Source organism: Corylus avellana, chromosome ca4 (genome assembly GCF_901000735.1).
Source record: "Corylus avellana chromosome ca4, CavTom2PMs-1.0".
Taxonomy (NCBI): domain Eukaryota; kingdom Viridiplantae; phylum Streptophyta; class Magnoliopsida; order Fagales; family Betulaceae; genus Corylus; species Corylus avellana.
The window spans coordinates 7,046,911-7,070,202 of NC_081544.1; the positions used below are offsets into that span (position 1 = coordinate 7,046,911).

General features: G+C 42.2%; 1 protein-coding gene across 1 annotated transcript in view; it reads right to left on the minus strand.

The window, feature by feature from the left end:
- Positions 1 to 16,387: 16,387 nt before the first annotated feature.
- Positions 16,388 to 23,292, minus strand: part of LOC132177971 (proteasome activator subunit 4-like) — a 9,570-nt gene continuing 2,665 nt past the window's right edge. The window contains exons 2-15 of the mRNA XM_059590440.1: positions 23,172 to 23,289; positions 22,915 to 23,085; positions 21,374 to 21,542; positions 21,255 to 21,298; positions 21,120 to 21,162; positions 20,898 to 21,043; positions 20,561 to 20,655; positions 19,528 to 20,435; positions 18,344 to 18,625; positions 18,160 to 18,255; positions 17,500 to 17,678; positions 16,981 to 17,062; positions 16,574 to 16,771; positions 16,388 to 16,498 (exon numbers count right to left, since the gene is read on the minus strand). Coding sequence (XP_059446423.1) covers positions 16,388 to 16,498; positions 16,574 to 16,771; positions 16,981 to 17,062; positions 17,500 to 17,678; positions 18,160 to 18,255; positions 18,344 to 18,625; positions 19,528 to 20,435; positions 20,561 to 20,655; positions 20,898 to 21,043; positions 21,120 to 21,162; positions 21,255 to 21,298; positions 21,374 to 21,542; positions 22,915 to 23,085; positions 23,172 to 23,289 — 2,642 coding nt within the window. The remainder of the gene's footprint in view (positions 16,499 to 16,573; positions 16,772 to 16,980; positions 17,063 to 17,499; positions 17,679 to 18,159; positions 18,256 to 18,343; positions 18,626 to 19,527; positions 20,436 to 20,560; positions 20,656 to 20,897; positions 21,044 to 21,119; positions 21,163 to 21,254; positions 21,299 to 21,373; positions 21,543 to 22,914; positions 23,086 to 23,171; positions 23,290 to 23,292) is intronic.

The following is a 23,292-nucleotide window of genomic DNA, read 5'->3' on the forward strand; positions in this document are numbered from 1 at the left end:
GCATATAGTGACCTCATCGGCAAACCGAATCCTCGGTGATTCGCTCTAACGATGCCAAAAAACTTGCCACTAAGGCGATAAAAAGTTGTCTCTCACGCAGGCATCTTAAGAGCATATCAATTAGGCTTCGAGTGCCTCTCGACGCAGTATAAGCCCTCCCTACCTCAAAGGCAAGCTGAGACCTCATCGACAACCCGGATCTTTGATAAGTTGCTCCAACTGCACTCATGACCTTGCCTCCAAGGCAACGTAAGACCTCTCCTTCTGAGGCATCTTAAGAATTCGTCAATTAAGCACCTTCTTTTGCAGTCTGAATCCTCAGTAATTCTCTCTAAAGGTGTCGTAGAGGCAGTGTAAGTCCTTTCTCGTGGAGGCATCTTAAGTGCTCGTCGGTTGGGCACATATTGCCCTTGAGGTATAACAAGCCCTCACTGCCTCAGAGCTGTTTGAAGACCTTATCGGTAGTCCGACAAGGTCCTCGACGGTCTTGAGCACCTTGTCGTTGAGACGATTTAAGTCCTATCCCTCAGAGGCATCTTAAGACCTTGTCAGTTAGGCAACAGATGCCCCTAGAGGGCATATAAGCCCTCTCTTCCTCTGAGGCATCTTAAGACCTCATCAGCAATTCGAATTCGCGATAATTTGCTGTGAAGGTCTTGCACATCGTGCAGTCGAGGGACCTCATCGACAGTCCAAATCCTCGATAATTCACTCTGACAATCACAAAGACCTTCCCACCGAGACAGTGTAAGTCCTCTCCCTCGCTTTGACAGTCTTGAAAACCTTGTCACCAAGGCTATGTAAAACCACTCCGTCAAAGGCATCTCAAGACCTACTGCCCCTCGAGGTGATATAAGCCCTTCCTCACTCGAAGTCATCTTAAGATCTCATTGGCAGTCCTATTCATTGCCGCTGATGCAGTGAAAATCTTCTCCCTTGGAAGCATCTTAACACCTTGTCGGTTAGGCACCTATTACCCCTCAAGGCAGTATAAGCCTTGCCTCCGTAAGAAGCATATAGTGACCTCATCGGCAAACCAAATCCTTGGTGATTCGCTCTAACGATGACTAAAAACTTGCGACCAAGGCAATGAAAAGTTGTCTCTCACGGAGGAATCTTAAGAGCACATCGATTAGGCTTCAAGTGCCTCTCGACGCAGTATAAGGCCTTCCTACCTCTGAGGCAACTTGAGACCTCATCGACAATCCGGATCTTCGATAAGTTGCTCTAACTATCCTCATGACCTTGCCTCCAAGGCGACGTAAGACCTCTCCTTCTGAAGCATCTTAAGAATTCGTTAGTTAGAACCTTCTGCCTTCCCTCCCTCAGAAGCATCATAAGACCTCTTTTGCAGTTTGAATCCCCAGTAATTCGCTTTGAAGGTGCAATAGAGACGGTGTAAGTCCTTTCCTACAGAGGCATCTTAAGTGCTCGTCAGTTAGGCACATATTGCCCTTGAGGTATAACAAGTCCTCACTGCCTCAGAGCTGTTTGAAGACCTTATCGGTAGTCCGAATATTCGGTAATTCACCTCGACGGTCTCGAGGACCTTGTGACTGAGATGATGTAAGTCCTATCCCTTGGAGGCATCTTAAGACCTCATCAGTTAGGCACCAGCTGCCCCTAGAGGGGATATAAGCCCTCTCTTCCTTTGAGGCATCTTAAGACCTGATCAGCAGTTCAAATTCGCAATAATTTGGTGTGAAGGTCTTGAACATCATGCCACCGAGGCGATGTAAGTTCTCTCCCTCAAAGGCATCATAACACCTCCTCGGTTAGACACCGACTACCACTATAGGCGGTGTAAGCCCTGCCTACCTCGAAGGCATCTAAAGACCTCATTGACAGTCCAAATCCACGATAATTTGCTCTGACAATCACGAAGACCTTCCCACTGAGACAGTGTAAGTCCTCTCCCTCGCTTTGACGGTCCCGAGAACCTTGTCGTCAAGGCTGTGTAAAACCACTCCATCGAAGGCATCTTAAGATCTCATCGGCAGTCCTATTCATTGCCGCTGATGCACCGAAAATCCTCTGCCTTGGAAACATCTTAACACTTTGACAGTTAGGCACCTATTAGCCCTCAAGGCAGTATGAGGCAAGGCTTATACTCGGTGACCTCATTGGCAAACCGGATACTCGGTGATTCGATCTAACGATGCCTAAAAACTTGCTACCGAGGCGATGAAAAGTCGTCTCTCACAGAGGCATCTTAAAAGCTCATCGATTAGGCTTCGAGTGCCTCTCGAGGTAGTATAAGCCCTCCCTACCTCAGAGGCAACCTAAGACCTCATCGACAATCTGGATCTTTGATAAGTTGCCCCAACTGTCCTCATGACCTTGCCTCCAAGGAGACGTAAGTCCTCTCCTTTTGATGCATGTTAAGAATTCGTTAGTTTGGCATCTTCTACCCTCTTTCCCTCATAAGCATCTTAAGACCTCTTTTGCAGTCTGAATCCTCAGTAATTCTCTCTGAAGGTGCCCTAGAGGTGGTGTAAGTCCTTTCCTACATAGGCATCTTAAGTGCTCGTCGGTTAGGCACATATTACCCTCGAGGCAAAATAAGCCCTCACGGCCTCAGAACTGTTTGAAGACCTTTTCGGTAGTCCATATCTTCGGTAAATCACCTCAACAGTCCCGAGGACCTTGTCACTAAGACGATATGAGTCCTATCCCTCAGAGGCATCTTAAAACCTCGTCAGTTTGGCACCAGCAGCCACTCGAGGGGATATAAGCCATGTCTCTCTCCGAGGCATCTTAAGACCTCACCAGTAGTCCAAATTCGCGATAATATTCTGTGAAGATCTTAAACATCGTGCCGCCGAGGTGATGTAAGTTCTCTCCCTCGAAGGCATCATAACACCTCCTCGATTAGACACCTACTGCCCCTAAAGGTAGTAAAAGCCCTGCTTCCCTCGAAGGCATCTTAAGACCACATCGACAGTCCAAATCCTAGATAATTCGCTCCAACTATAATGAAGACCTTCCCACCAAGACAGTGTAAGTCCTCTCCCTCGAAGGGATCTTCATACCTCATTGACATTTTAGATCCTCAATAACTCGCTTTGACGGTCCCGAGAACCTTATCGTCGAGACTATGTAAGTCCTCTCCGTCAATGGCATCTTAAGACCTCGTCAGTTAGGCACCTACTGCCCCTCAACGCGATATAAGCCCTCCCTCACTTGAAGGCATCTTAAGACCTCATCGGCAGTCCTAATCATTGCCGCTGAAGCAATGGAAATCCTCTCCCTTAGAAGCATCTTAACACCTTTTTTGTTAGGCACCTACTACTCGTCAAGGCAGTATAAGCCTTGCCTCCGTCAGAAGCATATAGTGACCTCATCGGCAAACCGGATCCTCAGTGATTCGCTCTAACAATGCCAAAAAATTTGCCACTTAAGGCGACGAAAAGTCATCTCTCATAGAGGCATCTTAGGAGTTCATCAATTACCCTTTGAGTGCCTCTCGAGGGAGTATAAGCCCTCCCTACCTCAAAGGCATGAGACCACATGGACAATTTGGATCTTCGATAATTCGCTCCAACTGTTCCCATGACCTTGCCTCCAGGGCCACGTAAGTCCTCTCCAAGACGATGAAAATCCTCTCCAAGATGATGAAAATCCTCTCCCTTGGAAGCATCTTAACACCTTGTCTGTTAGGCACGTACTACCCGTCAAGGCAATATAAGCCTTGCCTCCGTCATAAGCATATAGTGACCTCATCGGCAAACCAGATCCTCAATGATTCGCTCTAATGATGCCAAAAAATTTGCCATTAAGGCGACGAAAAGTCGTCTCTCACGGAGGCATCTTAAGAGTTTATCAATTACCCTTCGAGTGCCTCTCAAGGGAGTATAAGCCCTCCCTACCTCAGAGGCATGAGACCACATCGACAATCCGGATCTTCGATAATTTGCTCCAACTGTCCCCATGACCTTGCCTCCAAGGCCATGTAAGTCCTCTCTAGGGCGATGAAAATCCTCTCCCTTGGAAGCATCTTAACACCTTGTCTGTTAGGCACGTACTACCCGTCAAGGCAGTATAAGCCTTGCCTCCGTCAGAAGCATATAATGACCTCATTGGCAAACCAGTCCTCAATGATTTGCTCTAACGATGCCAAAAAATTTGCCATTAAGGCGACGAAAAGTCGTCTCTCACAGAGGCATCTTAAGAGTTCATCGATTACCCTTTGAGTGCCTCTCGAGGGAGTATAAGCCCTCCCTACCTCAGAGGCATGAGACCACAACAACAATTCGGATCTTCGATAATTTGCTTCAACTGTCCCCATGACCTTGCCTCCAGTATGATGTAAGTCCTCTCCATCGGAGGCATCTTAAGAATTCGTCAGTTAGGCACCTATAGTCCTCCCTCCCTTAGAAGCTTCTTAAGACCTCTTCTACAATCTGAATCCTCAGTAATTAGCTCTGAAGGTACAGTAGAGGTGGCGTAAATCTTTCCCGCGGAGGTATCTTAAGTGCTCGTCGGTTAGGCACATATTGCACTTGAGGTGTAATAAGCCCTCACTACCTCAAAGCTGTTTGAAGACCTTAACGGTAGTCCAAATCTTCTGTACTTCACCTCGACGGTCCCAAGGACCTTGTTGCTGAGACGATGTAAGTCCTATCCCACAGAAGCATCTTAAGACCTCGTCAGTTAGGCACTAGCTGTCCCTAGATGGGATATAAGCCCTCTCTTCCTCTGAGGCATCTTAAGACCTCATCAGCAGTTCAAATTCGAGATAATTTGCTATGAAGGTCTTGAACATCATGCCGCCAAGGCGATGTAAGTTCTCTCCCTCGAAGGCATCATAACACCTCCTCAGTTAGACAGCGACTGCCCCTATAGGCAGTGTAAGCCCTGCCTCCCTCGGAGGCATTTTAAGACCTCAACGACAGTCCAAATCCTCAATAATTTGCTTCGACTATAACGAAGACCTTCCCACCAAGACAGTGTAAGTCCTCTCCCTCAAAGGGATCTTCATACCTTATTGACATTTTAGATCCTCAATAACTCGCTTTGACGGTCCCAAGAACCTTGTCGTCATGGCTGTGTAAGTCCTCTATATCAAAGGCATCTTAAGACCTCGTCAGTTAGGCACTTACTGCCCCTCAAGGCGATATAAGCCGTCCCTCACTCAAAGGCATTTTAAGACCTCAACAGCAGTCCTATGCTGAGGCAATGAAAAATCCTTTCCCTTGGAAGCATCTTAACACCTTGCCGGTTAGGCACCTATTACCCCTCAAGGCAATATAAGCCTTGCCTCCGTCAGAAGCATATAATGACCTCATCAGCAAGCCGAATACTCGGTGAATCGCTCTAACGATGCCTAAATACTTGCCACCGAGGCGATGAAAAATGGTCTCCCACGGAAGCATCTTAAGAGCTCATCGATTAAGTCCTCATGACCTTGCATCCAAGGCGACGTAAGTCCTCTCTGCCTCAAAACTGTTCAAAGACCTTATCAGTAGTCCAAATCTTCGGTAATTCACCTAAACGGCTAGAGGACCTTGTCGTTAGAGACAATGTAAGTCCTATCCCCCAGAGGCATCATAAGACCTCGTCTGTTCTGCACCAGCTACCCCTCGAGGGGATATAAGCCCTCTCTCCCTCTAAGGCATCTTAAAACCTCATCAGCAATTTAAATTCGTGATAATTTGATGTGAAGGACTTGAACATCGTGCCCCACTGAGGCGATGTAATTTCTCTGCCATGAAGGCATCATAACACCTCCTCGGTTAGGCACCTACTATCCCCTAAAGGCGGTATAAGCCTGCCTCCGAGGGAGGCATCTTAAGACCTAAACGACTGTCCAAATCCTCAATAGTTCGCTCCTACTATCACGAAGACCTTCCCACCAAGACAGTGTAAGTCCTCTCCCTCAAAGGGATCTTCATACCTCATTGACAGTTCAGGTCCTCAATAACTCGCTTGCACGGTCCTAAGAAAATTGTCATCAAGGCTGTGTAAGTCCTCTCCGTCGAAGGCATCTTAAGACCTCGTCGGTTAGGCACCTGCTGCCACTCGAGGCAATATAAGCCCTCCCTCACTCGAAGGCATCTTAAGACCTCATCGGCAGTCCTAATCATTGCCGCTAAGGCAATGAAAATCCTCTCCCTTGGAAGCATCTTAACACCTTGTTAGTTAGGCACCTACTACCCCTCAGGGCAGTATAAGCCATGCCTCCGTCAGAAGCATATAATGACCTCATCAGCAAACCGTATCCTCAGTGATTCCGGGCAAGGTTCACTGGCAAGCAGTGAAATGGATACTCTGTTATTTACGAGGCACTACAGATGTTGGTTTAGTCTATGATAGAGGCAGTGGTATCAGTTCCAGTGTCACTGGTTATGTTGATTCAGATTATGCTGGTGATTTGGATAAAAGAAGATCTCTGACAGGTTTTGTTTTCACTCTCCCGGGGTGTGCCATTCGTTGGAAGGCGACTTTACAGTCGATGGTTGCTTTGTCCATTACGGAGGCAGGTATATGGTAGTAGCAGAGGCAGTGAAAGAAGCAATTTGGCTCAGAGGTTTGGTTAGTGATCTAGGTTTGCAGCAAGATGAGACTATTGTATTTTGTGATAGCTAGAGCGCAATACATTTGACCAAATGTATCATGAGAGGACCAAACACATTGATGTCAGATATCATTTTCTTCGGAAGGTCATGACACAAGGTGATATCATAGTGAAGAAAATTGCTATGGCGGAAAATCCAGCAGACATGTTGACTAAGCCACTTCTGATTCTCAAGTTCCAGCATTGCTTGGGCTTGATTGGTGTTTGTAGTTTGTAATTACCCTTGGGGGTGTTGGAGGAGACGTCTTGAGGAAATTTGTGTTGAAGACTTGATGAAATTCAAGTCAAGGTGGAGATTTGTCAGAAGAGGTGACTTGCATTTCTTCATCAACCTTACCGTGGGCCCCAAACCATTATGGTTACTTTTACATCCCATACTTTTTGACTTAAGTTTCTCTCTCACACGACCATTTTGTCTCTCCATTCATTAAGCTTCTTCTAGAAGCTTTGACAAAAAGGCTTTGTTGTCTCCTATTGAAGCCATTCGGTCGTTAAGGAAAGGAAGGCAGCAACTTTAGTTGAAAGAGAGAATGAAGAAAAACTGAAGTTGCCGAGAGAGAGAGAGAGACTTGTGTTGCAGAGAGAAGAACAGATACACCATTTTTCTTCAGTTTGATCTCACGTTTGGAGTACTGAAAAGCTTAGAGAATTTTAGAGAATATTTTCTCTTTTGTATTTAATTCTCTTTTGAGTGAGATTGGGGTGCATTGGGACTTTTAGGTTTGAGTGGTTTTGTTTGTACTACTCTTTGTACTCCACTCTTTTGTTAGTGAATTTCTCCTGAATCGTCTCCGCCAGTAGATGTAGGCTTGTTAAGCCGAACCACTTAAATTTTGGTGTCATGTGTGGTTGTGTTATTTTTCTATTCTGTACTTTTCTACTTCTTTGGTGATCTTGGATTTGCGTTTGTAACAACACCTACTGCCCCTAAAGGCGGTATAAGCCTTGCCTCCCTCGGAGGCATCTTAAGACCTCATCGACAGTCCAAATACTCGATAATTCGCTCCGACTATCACGAAGACCTTCCGATCGAGACAGTGTAAGTCCTCTCCCTCGAAGGGATCTTCATACCTCATCGACAGTTCAGATCCTCAATAACTTATATTCACAGTCCCAAGAACCTTGCCGTCAAGGCTATGTAAGTCCTCTTCGTCGAAGGCATCTTAAGACCTCGTCGGTTTATCAACTACTGCCCCTCGAGGCGATATAAGCCCTCCCTCACTCGACGGCATCTTAAGACCTCATTAGCAGTGAAAATCCTCTCTCATGGAAGCATCTTAACACCTTGTCGGTTAGGCACCTACTACCCCTCAAGGCAGTATAAGCCTTGCCTCTGTCAGAAGCATATAGTGACCTCATCGTGAAACCGGATCCTCTATGATTCGCTCTAACGATGCCAAAAAACTTGCAAACGTGACAATGAAAAGTCCTCGCTCACGGAGGCATCTTAAGAGCTCTTGATTTGGCTTCAAGTGCCTCTCGAGGCAATATAAGCCCTCCCTACCTTAGAGGCAACATGAGAGCTCATCGACAATTTGGATCTCCGATAATTTGCGCCAACTGTCCTCATGACCTTGTCTCCAGAGAGACAGAAGTCCTCTCCTTTTGAGGCATCTTAAGAATTCGTTAGTTAGGCACCTTCTGCCCTCCCTCCCTTAGAAGCATCTTAAGACCTCATTTGCAGTACGAATCCTCAGTAATTCGCTCTCAAGGTGCCGTATAGGTGGTGTAAGTCCTTTCCTGCTGAGGCATCTTAAGTGCTCGTTGGTTAGGCACATATTGCCCCTCGATGCATTATAAGCCTTCACAGCCTCAGAGATTTTTGAAGACCTTATCGGTCGTCCGAATCTTCAGTAATTCACCTCGACGGTTCCGAAGACCTTGTCGCTGAGACGATGCAAGTCTTATCCCCTATAGGCATCTTAAGACTATGTCAGTTAGGGACCAACTGCCCCTCGCAAAGATATAAGCCCTCTCTCCCTCTGAGGCATCTTAAGACCTCTTCAGCAGTTCTCATTCACGAGAATTTGCTGTGAAGGTCTTGAACATCATGCCGCCAAGGCGATGTAAGTTCTCTCCCTCAAAGGCATCATAACACCTCCTTAGTTAGGCACCTATTGCACCCTAAAGGATATATAAGCCCTGCTTCCCTCGAAGGTATCTTAAGACCTCATCGACAGTCTAAATCCTCGAAAATTCGCTCCGATTATCACGAAAACCTTCCCACCAACACAGTGTAAGTCCTCTCCCTCGAACGGATCTTCATACCTCATTAACAGTTCAGATCCTCAATAACATGCTTTAACGGTCCCAAGAACCTTGTCATCAAGGATGTGTAAGTCCTCTCCATCGAATGCATCTTAAGACCTCGTCAGCTAGGCACCTACTACCTCTCGAGGCGATATAAGTCTTCCCTCACTCGAAGGTATCTTAAGACCTCATCGGCAGTCCTAATCATTGCCGCTGAGGCAGTGAAAATCCTTTCCCTTGGAAGCATCTTAACACCTTGTCGGTTAGGCATCTACTACCCCTCAAGGCAGTATAAGCCTTGCCTCCGTCAGAAGCATATAGTGACCTCATCGGCAAGCCGAATCCTCGGTGATTCGCTCTAACGATGCCAAGAAACTTGCCACCGAGCAATGAAAAGTAGTCTCACTCGAAGGCATCTTAAGAGCTCATCGATTAGGCTTTGAGTGCCTCATCGACAATCCGAATCTTCGATAATTTGCTCCAACTATCCTCATGACCTTGCCTCCAAGGCAACGTAAGTGCTCTCCTTCTGAGGCATCTTAAGAATTTGTCAGTTAGGCACCTTTTGCCCTCCCTCCCTGAAAAGCATCTTAAGACCTCTTTTGCAGTCTGAATCCTTAGTAATTCACTCTGATGGTTCCATAGAGGTGGTGTAAGTCCTTTCCCGCAGAAGCATCTTAAGTGCTCATCGATTACGCACATATTGCCCTTGAGGCATAATAAGCCCTCACTGCCTCAAAGCTATTTGAAGACCTTTTCGGTAATTCACCTCGACAATCCCGAGGACCTTGTCGCTGAGACAATGTAAGTCCTATCCCTCAGAGGCATCTTAAGAGCTTGTCAGTTAGGCAGCAGCTGCCCCTCGAGGGTATATAAGCCCTCTCTCCATCTGAGGCATCTTAAGACTTCACCAACAATTCAAATTCGCAATAATTTGCTGTGAAGGTCTTCAACATTGTGCTGCAGAGGTGATGTAAGTTCTCTTCCTCGAAGGCATCATAACACCTCCTCGGTTAGGCACCTACTGCCCACTAAAGGCGCTATAAGCCCTGCCTCCCTCAGAGGCATCTTAAGACTTGATTGCTAGTCCAAATCCTCGATAATTCGCTCCAGCTATCACGAAGAACTTCCCACCGGAACAGTGTAAGTCCTCTCCCTCGAAGGGATCTTCATAGCTTATTGACAATTCAGATCCTCAATAACTCGCTTTGACGGTCCCAAAACCTTGTCGTCAAGGCTGTGTAAGTCCTCTCCGTCGAAGGCATCTTAAAACCTCGTCAATTAGGCACCTACTGCCCCTCGAGGCGATATAAGCCCTCCATCACTCAAAGGCATCTTAAGAACTCATCGGCAATCTGGATCCCTCGGTAGAACCCGTTCAAGGTAGTGTCATTTCGTGTATCCACTACTATTGAGTAAACCTCGGACCCGCACAAAGCGCCCCTCTACATGTATCAGGCAATAATACTCTGGTTTAGCGAATACTCCAATGAATTATTTACACCAAGGGAATAGGAACCTTAGACCTAATGGGAATGCCACCAAGACTATAGCCCTTACCACTTGAGTCAACCCCTTGGGGTATGTGTGTGTGTGTGTGTGTGTGTGTGTGGATATTATATATATATATATATATATCATACACTCCCTAAGGTGTTACACTAGGTCAAATAAAACCTTTATCCAGCAACTCCTTCAACTCACTCAACTCCATTGGCATTATCCGATAAAGTGCTTTCGAAATCCATATCGTTCCAAGCACAAGGTCAATAGCAAACTCTATCTCCCTATCTAGAGGTAAACCGGGTAAATTTTAACGAAAGACGGATTAGAAGATCGTCAATCCTTTGCTCATGCTTGAACATCCTTGTGGCAACAATCAAGAAGCTTGAAGGGCTGATACGAGCTTGGGAAAACGACATCCTCGATCACCTCGAATTCTAAACTCCTTGCCCTATGGAACTATTAACGCAAGTCCAATAGCCTTCTAGATATAACTAATTTAAACACTAGATTTCTAGGCTACTAATTAGACTAACTCCAATTAGCACTAGGCCTCTTGGATGCATTAAACAAAGCCTAGATGGATCAATTATGAGTATCTGAAACACAATTATGAAATTCAACCAAATCAATACATGACATAAATGAGTTTCAAACAAAATTTGCTACTACATGACTTGAAACATGCTTAGGTTAATGTAGTTTGGTTTCTATGATTATAGGTTGTTAGAAAAATATATTGTATGGGTTTTTTGGTCTTTGTACTCTATGTTGGTTTATATATATATGCAGTATGAGGGGAGTGTGGCTGGGTAATGATTGACAGCCTACTCTATTCTATTATTCTATTCTGTCCAATATACAAGACTACATGGTATTAGAGCAGTAACAATTCTCTCGTACCCGCTCCATATTTTCCATTTTTTTTCTTCTCTTTTCTCAAAAAAAAAAAAAAAAAAAGTAGTTGAATATAAGAATACAGGATTCTGATTGGGCTTCATACCCATGAACGGGGGTAGTCGATATCACCGTCCTTAGGGGTGTGATGTCGTCGTCATTGCCACCGTCAAGCTTTTCATCATCTGTGTTGGGGAGTGCGTTCTGTCAGGAAGTATGAGTGTGGGTCTCGACGTGGTCTGTGCTGGTTGGTGATGCACAAGGTGGCCGGCGTACATGGTGGTCATCGGAAAAAAAAAAATTCTTGGAGCTGAAAAACAAAAACACAAAAAAAAAGGTTCCTTTTTGTCATCGATTCATTCTGTGGGTTCAGTTTTGGTATTTTCGGAGTGGTCTGCTGTTTCCGGTGAGTGTTGACCGTCTCCGGCGAAGCTCCGGCAAAGTTTTTTTTTGCCGTATTTACACTAGTTCCTCTCTCTTTCTCACTATTTTACTGATTGGCATTGGTTTAGCTGGTTTTTGCCATTTTCCAGAATTGTTGCAGTGTTGCATTGGGGTCTTTCAATTAGTTTTGAGTGGTTGTTCTCCTACTTATTTGTTGTGTTACTGTGGTGGAGTCTTTGCTCCTTTGTTGATTGATATTATGGCTGCTAAACCTGAGACTACCTTAGTTAATACTCCTATGACTTATGTGAAGCTCAATGGGAAGAATTATAGTTATTGGGCAAGGTCTGTTGAAGTTTTTCTCAAAGGCAAGGGCTTGTTTACTCACTTAACCTCGGGTATACCCAAGGACTATACTCCTAGCCTTTGGGAGCAAGAAGATAATCAAATTATCTCTCTTATGTTGAACAGTTTTGAGCCTCACCTTGGATCCTCATGCATCTACTTACCCACTGCCAAGGACATTTGGGATCATCTCAGTCACATATACTCTGGAACTGGGAATATCACTCGGATTTATGAAGTGTGTAAACAATATTTTGGGCTTGAACAAGGTACTCAAACTGTGGATGAGTATTACAATCATGTTGTGGCCATTTGTGAGGAGAGAAACTTGTACCAACCACTCTCTACGGACCTGAAGAAAATGGAAAAGCAACGTCAAGATATGGATGTGGTTCGGTTCCTTCTTGGTTTGAAACCCGAGTTTGAGTCGGTTTGTGCGCAGATTTTGGGTGGTTCTGAACTTCCCTCACTTCCAGAAGTCTTTTTTTGGATTCAGCGTGCTACTCTCACTGACCATGGCTCTCAGATGAGAGCTGAGCGTACTGGTGAGCGCGTTGCTTTTGTTGCTACCCGTGGCAGTTTTGGTGGGTATCGTGGTGGTCGAGGTGGTCGTGGTGGTCGTGGTGTTCGTGGTGGCCATGACTCTCGAGGCGGTGGTCGACTTGGTAGTCGTGAGCATCGCAAATGTACTCATTGTGGCCGTCCTAATCATTCGGTGAATTCTTGTTGGGATTTACATGGCAAACCACCCGGTTTTGCCAATCAGGCTGTTTCTTTCGAGGATTCTCCAGCTATTTCTGGACCACCTGCTAGTTCAAGTTCTACTCCGGATTATGATCTCATCTCCATTCCGAAAGATGAGTATGCTCAGTTTTTGGCTCATAAGCGGGCCACCTCCACTTCCACTGCTACTCTTGCTCAGTCAGGTACTGCATCTCACTGTCTCTTATCCTCCACTCGCGACCCATGGATTATTGATTCCGGTGCCAATGAACATATGACTGGTTCGTCTACTTCTCTCTCTGATTATCATCCTGTTACTGCACCCCACAGTGTCACTCTAGCTAATGGTTCCCTTTCTACTGTAGCCGGCTCTGGCCATACACATCTGAGTCCAGATATTGAGCTGTTGTCCGTTTTACATGTTCCCGGTTTTCCGTTTAATTTATTATCCATTAGTAAAATTACCAAAGCTCTTAACTGTTCTGTTAGTTTTTATCCTTCTTTGTGCATTTTTCAGGATCTCAAGACGCGGAGGATGATTGGTAGTGGGCATGAAGTTGGTGGCCTATATTATCTGGATCTCTCACCTTCATTTCCCTCTCGTGCTTTGCAGTCGTCAAGTTCAGCTCTTCAGTGGCATTGTCGCCTTGGTCATCCTTCCCTTCCTGCGTTGAAGCATCAAGTCCCAAGTCTCCGTCATAAGTTTTCTGTGTCGTGCGAAACGTGTCAGCTTGGCAAACACCATCGTGTTTCTTTTCCGTCAAGAGTTGTTAGTTGAGTTTCTCATCCTTTTGAGTTAGTTCATTCTGATGTATGGGGTCCTATGAAGATCGAGTCCAATAAATTTCATTATTTTGTAACATTCGTGGATGATTTTTCCCGTATGACTTGGTTATTTTTAATGAAAAATCGTTCCGAGTTATTTTCTGTCTTCCAAATGTTTCGTAATATGATTAAGACTCAATTTTCTCAAAAAATTCGTATCTTGCGTTCTGATAATGCCAAAGAATACACATCTAGTTCTTTTGCCACTTATTTGTCTGATAAAGGCATTATCCATCAAACCTCATGTGCTCACACTCCACAACAAAATGGTGTGGCTGAACGTAAGAATCGTCATTTATTAGATGTTGCACGTTGTCTCTTGTTTCATATGCATGTCCCCAAACATTTTTGGAGTGAGGCAGTCCTCACTGCTTGTTATCTCATTAATCGGATGCCCTCCTCGGTCTTAGATGGTGTTTCTCCTCATTCACTCTTGTACTCTTCTTCACCTCCGTTTGCCTTACCACTAAAGATTTTTGGGTGTGTTTGCTATGTTCATAACTTGGGTCCTGGCTATGATAAACTTGATCCTCGCTCTACTAAATGTGTCTTCCTTGGTTATTCCACAACTCAGAAGGAATATCGTTGTTATAGTTCTGTTCTTCGTCGCTACTTTACTAGCGCTGATGTCACATTTGTTGAGTCTCTTGCCTATTTTCCTGTTGATGCCTCTTTCGAAGCGTCTACCCTTGAGCCCAATGTCACGTCTGTTCCGCTGCCTGTTCCATATCTCTCTGAGTCTGTCGTGTTGCCTCCATGCTCTTCTGCTCCTCTCCAGGTTTATACACGTAGGCCACGTCCATCAGCTCCTGCACCTCCACCATCATCCATCCCGTCTTCGGATTCGCTGCCACCTGCATCTGATTCCTTGCCCATTGCCCTAAGGAAAGGTACACGTTCTTGCACTACTGCACATCCTATCAGTCAATTTGTATCTACTAGTTCTTTGTCTCCTTCCTATTCTTGCTTTATTTCCCATCTTTCTACTGTTTCCACCCCAAAGATAGTGCATGATGCTTTATCTGACTCTGGTTGGAGGCAAGCTATGGAATTGGAAATGAAGGCCTTGCATCAAAATGGTACGTGGGAGCTTGTTCGATAACCACCTGCTAAGAAGCCTGTTGGTTGCAAATGGGTTTACACGGTTAAGTTTAATCCTGATGGTTCAGTTGAACGGTTGAAAGCTCGTTTGGTTGCTAAGGGTTATACATAGACATATGGTATTGATTATGATGAGACGTTTTCTCCAGTTGCCAAAATCTCCTCCGTCCGTATTCTTATTTCTTTGGCTTCTAATTTGGCTTGGCCCTTATTTCAATTGGATGTCAAAAATGCCTTTTTACATGGGGATCTGCACGAGGAAGTTTATATGGAGCAACCACCTGGGTTTGTTGCTCAGGGGGAGTATCAGGGTTGTGTCTGTAAATTGAAAAAGGCTTTGTACGGTCTCAAGCAATCTCCACGAGCATGGTTTGGGAAGTTCTCAACGGCAGTTATGGAGTTTGGTCTTCAGCAATGTCAGACAGATCATTCAGTCTTTCACTTGCATACAAGTGCTGGTCATATTCTCCTTGTGGTATATGTGGATGACATCGTGATTACAGGTAATGATTCAGGAGGCATTGCTCGGTTGAAATTGTTTTTACAACAGAAGTTTCAGACAAAAGATTTGGGAAAACTAAGATATTTTTTGGGGATTGAAGTTGCTAGATCCCAAACAGGTATCAATTTATCTCAAAGAATATATGTACTTGATTTGTTAGAAGAGACGGGTCTTCTGGGTGCTCGTCCTGTTGACACTCCAATGGATCCTAATCAGAAATTAGTAAAAGATGATGGGGAATTGTTTGAAGATCCTGGTAGGTATCGTCGCTTAGTTGGAAAGTTGAATTACCTGACCATTACTAGACCAGACATCTCATATGCAGTTGGTGTTGTCAGTCAGTTTTTGGAGGCTCCTAGGGTTTCACATTGGGAAGCTGTTACTCGTATTATTCGATATTTGAAAAGAGCTCCTGGCCTTGGGATATTGTATAGACCGAATGGACACCTTCGGGTAGAAGGGTTTACTGATGCAGATTGGCTGGTTCTCCCTCAGATAGGCGATCTACTACAGGATATTGTACTTTCTTGGGTGGTAATCTAGTAACTTGGAAAATCAAGAAACAGACGGTGGTGGCACGGTCCAGTGCCAAGGCAGAATACAGGGCAATGTCTAACACTACTAGTGAATTGACATGGTTACAACTCTTTCTCCAAGAGATCGGATTTGCCGCTCCTACTCCTATCCCATTATTTTGTGATAATCAAGCTGCAATACATATTGCATCTAACTCTGTCTTTCATGAAAGAACCAAGCATATTGAGGTTGACTGTCACTTTGTTCGAGATAAGATACTCAATGGCGATATATCTACACCGTTCGTGAAGTCTGGAGATCAGTTAGCTGATATGTTTACAAAACCCTTGTGTCGGAAGCAGTTAGAGTTTATTTGTTTCAAGCTGGACTTATATGATACATATGCTCCAGCTTGAGGGGGAGTGTTAGAAAAATATATTGTATGGGTATTTTTGTCTTTGTACTCTATGTTGGTTTATATATATATGCAGTATGAGGGGAGTGTGGCGGTGTGATGATTGACACAGCCCCATATTCTATTGTGTCCACAATAAGTGTCATCAATGTCATGAGGCAAACAACTAGTACTTTAAAATCCATGCAGATGAGTACAGATTTCTTCACATTGGATGTCGAACCATGGATGTATTGACATTATGCGTTTGCACGATGCATTCTGATCCTAAAACTATTAGGAGATTTGATCAATTACTTTACTAATATATACTTTCTAAAATGATAAATAAGAAAGATTCTTCTTCTTTTTAAGGCATTAATGAGCCCGGTTTGCATTGGTCACCCTCTTCATAGTACCAGATGTTTGCTTTAATCTGTCCTCTGATTTCAAGATAAATGAAACAAGCAGATGAGTTTTCCTGTGTACACCATATGTAATCAATATCCTAAATATGAATACATAGAAACTGTGGTTTGCATAGAAGCACAGATACATGAATGTTGTCCCCGCATTGAGAAGGTACATTACTTAAACAATTATAGGACTTCAGAAACATGAAAACTAACCTCCGCTTTCTCTTCCTTTGAAGATCATTTGCCTTCAAATAGGCTCTGTCACGAAAATCTCTAGCTAGATCTTCATCCCCACCCTTCATTAGGCCGGCTAGAACTGCTGCAGCATGCTCTCTTACCTGAGCCAGAAATTAGCTTAATAAAGTTGAAAGCAACAAAATCCTACACCTTGCTTCAACATGGATCATACCACACCCAGTATTCAACATTACTTTTCCTTTAAGCACGAGGCCAGGAACTTAATACTATTTAGAGGGGGTTCTCCCAATGGTGAAGCCCCAAAATTTGAAACTTTCCTCAAAAGAAAACTATTCTGCAAGGAACTTGCCTCCACTTGATTGTCTATGAGTAGCTTTTCCACAGTGCTCCAGATTTTATCTTTCTCCACACGTGAGAGAATGAAAGTATGCCTGTCACAAAGAGATTAGACAATTTTATTTTCATGTGCATCAAAGCGAAAATTCCTCTTCAAGTCAGAACTGACACTACACAAGATATCATAAAAAGCAGAACAGGAAAAGGAAACTAGAAATAAACAAAGAACAAAAAGGACCAAAAATTTTAATCTTCCTCTATAAATGACATTTTTTTTTTTTTTTTATGAATAAACAAGGGGTGCAACATGAGGACTCCCCAAGAGGTCACCCATCATGTATAAATGACATTTTATGAAGCACATATGCTCATGTGACAAAATATGGACACTCCTATATCTAACTTCCTGAAGCAAAAATTATCTGAGACATGACATTCCATACATATCAGGAAAAATCAACCCCCACCTCCCCCCAACCAAAAAAAAAAAGCAATACAAAAATGAAACAATAGAACAAAACCAAATCCATACCTATACATAAAAGTTCGGAGATAAGTCAGTGTCGCAGATCTAGTCCTCCAGTTAGAATCATTGGCTGAAGAAAGAATCACAGCTACAGCCTCCTGGAGATGAGGGTCCCAGAAAATCCTCCATTTTAATAGTTCAAAAGCTACCTTGGCCAATGTTGACAAATCTTTATTTGATGTTTCCTTCAGAAAGCAATGACATTTTTTCAGATATGAAGTCGTGATGCCCAACCTACTTGGCATCGTGATGCAAATCAAGACCAAAAAATGAATTCTCGAGCAGCTTGTTTCTGCTGTAAATATCTCAAAAAAATTGATATGCAATTGAAAAGAAACCCATTTAATTTTGTAGGAGTCATAGATGTTAAAGATCAGAAAGTGCCATCGACTTCATCCTAATATCTATATCACATATCACTATATAGTCTCCCCCGTCTGCATCATTTGTCTCCATGGAATTCTATCAATATTACTCCTGGTCAAGGAAAAATTAGTTCCAGATTTTCTCTCTGGCATAATGGTCAACACTAACCTTTTTAGTCTAAACTAAAAGGGATAGAAACAAGAACAATATCAAAAGCTTATGAATTTCAGAACCAAAGAGTAGTCTCCAAGGCAAATCAGACAAGAAATATGAACATAATCAAACAGGTACCGAACATACCTGCAAGGAAATTACAGGATAAAGAAGTCCCACGATCACATCTAGCAAACATGAAGATCTCCCAGACTTCAAAGACGAGATGATAAAATGGAATAGCTACGCACAATAGGAAAAATAGATTAATGAGTAAAAGAGTTTATTAGTTAAAGGAGATTCAATAGAAACTATTTCTAAAAATTAGTACCGTTTCCATCCATTTGACATCATCTTTTGAATCTCCATTCAAATGCCCATTTTGATCTCTCACATCTGTTGGGATCTCCGAATTGTCAGACTGACTGGTATTCTGAATATTCATTACCAGTTCAGATGCTCGTTCTATTAGAAACTGAACCCAACTTCCCTCTTTAAGTTGGTAATTAACATTACTATTTCCCCCTTCATGTGAATGATCAAGATCAGACGATGCATAAAGCCGAATGTTAGAGCACAAAACAGAAAGGGTAACACCTATAGCTTCCCTTACCTGTCCCACATAAAACATGCATCAAAAGTCAAGCATCAATATGAGAAAGAAAATAATAAAAACTCCTAAAATACAAGGATGAAGAATAAACTTATGATTGTTAATTTTTTTCATAACAATAATGACACAATTTTTTGTTCTTCCTTCTCTGATACTAGATCAAAGGACAATGAGCAGGAAAGATTTGTCAGAAACTAAGTGCAGTCAAGACATACAAGAAGGCTAAGATAATAGGAGGATCAAACACACATTATTGATTTAACTACCCTCGTCCAATCTCTCCACAGTTCTGTCAACCATAACTGAAAATGAAAATCAGTTTCATATCGATTTCTATTTAGAACAGAAAATAAAGGAGAAAAAAATGTAAATTGTATAAGAAGTCCACAACCTAGCTACTCAAGTTATTGCATTCCTTTTCACATAATGGTTTAAAATTTATCCATGATAACTTTTTTCTTTTTCCTATTTGAAGAAGCCACAATGATACACTCATGTTCTTAATCTATTTTTCATTTTTGGCTAGAAAAAGAATACAGACACAGCCATGTCCATAAGAGGACTACTGAAAAAAAATAGTTGCTTAAAATATTTGCACTATGACCACTCTATATTATAATTTTTATACAGATAATCCAGCAACAAACTCCATGAAAAACTTTTATTTTGATAAGTAATGCAATTCATTAAAAAGTGCAAAGATGCGCAACTCTAGTACACAAGATGCATACAAGAGATAACCCAAAAAACTGAAGGCTACTAAGAGTTTGTGATAATATTTTATTAACCTTTTCATCAGTATATTAGAAATAAATAAATAGGGGCTACATACATACATACACACACAAAACACAACAAAAGTTTGACCAGAAAATTGGCGACCTATGAAGAGGAATGCTTACTTGGGCTGATGAATGGCACATATTACCAAGCAGCTCTTGCAGAAGTTTATTATGGAGCTGTAACTCTGCTGCTGGCATTTTCGGTGGGGATATTTCTATAAGTGCAGCTGATAGAAAAGCATAGCGCTTGGCTACCATGGTGGTAGTTGCTGTTGCAGGTAATGGATCAGCCAAACAATCTAGAATTTGTTGCCTCAGAAGAGGAACTCTTGTTCCATATTTTCCTTTTCCAGTAACTGCATAACGTATACAAGCTGCCCACTCAGGTACTGATTCCACTGATTGTGCTGAAATGATTTTCTGCAACTGGACCATCAACCAGCTGTCCCATGCTCCTAAAAGACCATTGACATCCGAATGCAACACCCCAGCCAGTGCTTCAGCAGCAACACACTGCTTAGACCTCTCCTTGGCATTTGCAAACTCCTCCAATGAACTTTTAAGTGCGACTAAAACAGGCATGCCACATTCTTGTATTAACCGCTTAAAAATCCGGGCAAAACTTGAGTAGAAGGTATCACTTCCTAATAAAGAAATCCAACTAGGAGTCCGTGGCCATGACGCAGAAAAGTCAAAATAAAAAAGGGTGATTGATTTATCTGCTAGGCTCTGAAAAGATGAATTTCCATGATTTCCTCTGGAAGATGTGCTCTCAGAATCAGTGATTATGTGAACATGGGAAAGACAATTCAATGACTCATTAAAGAAACCCTCTTCCTGAAAAATTTTAGTTAAAGCTCCTTCAATGGATGATTTTGTACTTTCCTGTAAGTCCCCGGAAGCAGAAGAGCCAGACTGATCCTCAGCTGACAGTTTATAAGGTGAATCCCTTAGCAGCATATTTAGGGCTGAAATTGCCAGTATTCTTGTCTGAGGTAGTTGACTTTTCAAATTCTTCAAGAAGTGACCTGTAAGGGTTTTAACATGAAACATTTTTAAAAGTTTAAAATGAGATATTTGCACTCAAATAATTGCAGGCTGTGATTGAGAAGAAAAGAGTCAATCCCTGACTCAGCAAGGAAAATGAACTGACCAGCAGTTTCACTCAATATCTTCGGAGAGGCATTTGGGTCATTCCTAGATGCCATAGCCAACAGGAGCATAACTCTGTTAGCCATTAGATTATACCTGACAAGAAAACAATTAAGCCTATATCATCAATTTTTACAAAATTTACCCTATATCTAGAACAGCCATCAAACTCTAAGCGAGTAAAATTTCTATGAAACTCAACCACCCAGATATCATTTACATTAATTGATTAGAGTTCACACAGCAAACCACAACAGATCATAAAAGGGAATAGACTTAACCAACTTTAGCTCATATAAAGAAACTTGAAAAAAATTTCCAGATAATCAGATATTTACCGCCAATGCAAACCATTGGAATCAAAACTCATAGAACCAATTTGAGAAACCAAATCTTCAAAATCTGGTCCGTCCACATCATTGTTTGATGTCCTGAAAATGCTTCTAGATACTCCAGCAAAGTAGATGTTGTATTTGACAAATAACTGTTGGGCACATAGATAATGTTAAAAAACAGAATCCACAACCACATACTCCAAATTTTCTGATGGGGTATTTTACCTCATTGATTGCTTTTTGAGCTTTCAGTGATTCATGATGTGAGCTTTTAAGTAGAAGTAAAGGAAGGTCAGACACAGTTCGTATGAAATTTTTTCACCATTTAACAATCTAAAACCAAAAGAAATGTAGATTTACCTGGAGAGAATCCCAAGGATAAATGAAGAGAACGACTTTGGATCCTGTAAATAAAAGAAAATATATCAGAAAAAGTCATTTCTTAAAATTATTTTGAGCACGTGGTCCTGAATGACTACCGTTGTCAAATGCTTGAGAATTGTTTGTGAGGTAAGGACTGCACAGGAACCTAGCACTGCACATTCTGGAGAGTCAGGGTTCCGTAAATTCTCAGCCAGAGAGATAACACACTTTGAAATCATAGATGGCCATCTCTTTATCATCTTCAGTAGAGATTTTCCAGCAAGCCTGGAAAACATGTTAAAATATTAAATCAGATATCATAAAACACAATCTCAAAAGCTCAGAAAATCAACTGCTGTCACAATCACAATGTAATAATAAATACATGCATACAATCATATAGATATGGATATAAAATAAGACATCAATGACAGAGAGATACCCTAAGAATTCAACCCAACAACAACCGCGACGGACCATTCACAATTTTTAACCAAATCCCCCCCCCACCCAAAAAAAGAAACAAGCTCTTTCTATCCGTTTCTATTTCTTCCCCAAGTTGTCCTCGTCCAAAATACTTACGTTAGATCTTTCTACAATGTTCATAAATACTTACGTTAGATCTTTCTACAATGTTCCCCATGAGAGTACACATGAGAGTGGCATTTTTTGTTTGGTTGGCTGCTCTAGGAAAGATCCTCACCATGGGCAGTCTTCAGAGTTCAGCAGTGTGGAAGATGGTTCTATCCTGCTTAATGTGGTGCCTTCGAGGGAAAATAAATTATAAAAGTTTTGAAGACTATGAGAAGACAATGGTGGAGCCAAAGTTTTTCTTCCTCAATACTCTTTTCCACTGGACAGTTGCTCGACTTTGTTGATTTGCCTAATCATCATGATTTTCTAAATTCTCTTTCCTTTTCTGGATAGGTGTATCTCTTTTATACTTCATGTGTACTTAGAATGCTCCTTTAATGATATTACGATTACGATTACTAACAGAAAATAATAATTTTTTGACAGCTGTGTTTTATATCGTAGTTTAACATGAATGTCGAAGTAACTCGTTGGATGAAGAAACAAAACAAATGGTGAACACATACACCGCTTGCCAGGAAATCAAAGGTTTTGACCAATAGTTTTAGGCATATGTTCCCACGTAAATTGAAAGTACATGGGCATACCAGATTCTAAGATGTACTGAAAAACATACAGCATAATAAGTCCAAGTTCGTCAATATTCAATAAAATTCAAACTTTCACTAAAACTGCCAGGCTCATAAAATATTGTATCTATCAGGATGCTGCCATCAATTTATTGTATCTATGGTCATTGTTTTAATATATTTGAAACATTATTTGGAAGTAACTACAAAAGACTTCATCTTATGTACATCTACACGTGGGTTGTAGGCAGTGTCTTGTAACAAGTTTCATTGCCTTTGTTGATATTGCTTCTAGAACAATGCTGTAACCTTTCCTTTTCATGATTATTATTGATCAAAATCCAATGTAGGAGTCTAAATTATCCTATTTAAATGGATAACTAGAAGCAAAATGTGCATTATGTCTGCAACAACAGTCGCATTGCATTCAAAATAGATAATAAGATTTAGAAGATCTTTGTCATATAAGAGGTCAAAGAAGACAGTGGACTCACACGCGAACAGTTTCATAACTATGCAAAGATAGATTGAGAAGATCATCCATCAAAAGAATCAGATGGTCTGATGGATGGAAATTCCCACTCGTACGGAATAGATGGTACGTTGATTGTGAGGATCTCCATGTACTGTGCATGTACGCCTTGTCAATAAGCGCCCACCTTGGCCTGAAATGGAAGATCAAGGTTATGAATGCTCAGCTATTCATGCATATCTCATTGATAAACGAGTATCCAATGATGAAAGCCTTCACCTTCTCTTTCCCTTAGAATGAGATGACACAATAAAATTAATCGGAGGTTCAATTATTGAAGCAGATTCCAACTTCCAAGCCTGCCTGTGATTTGACCACTCATCATATTCCAAACTTCCTG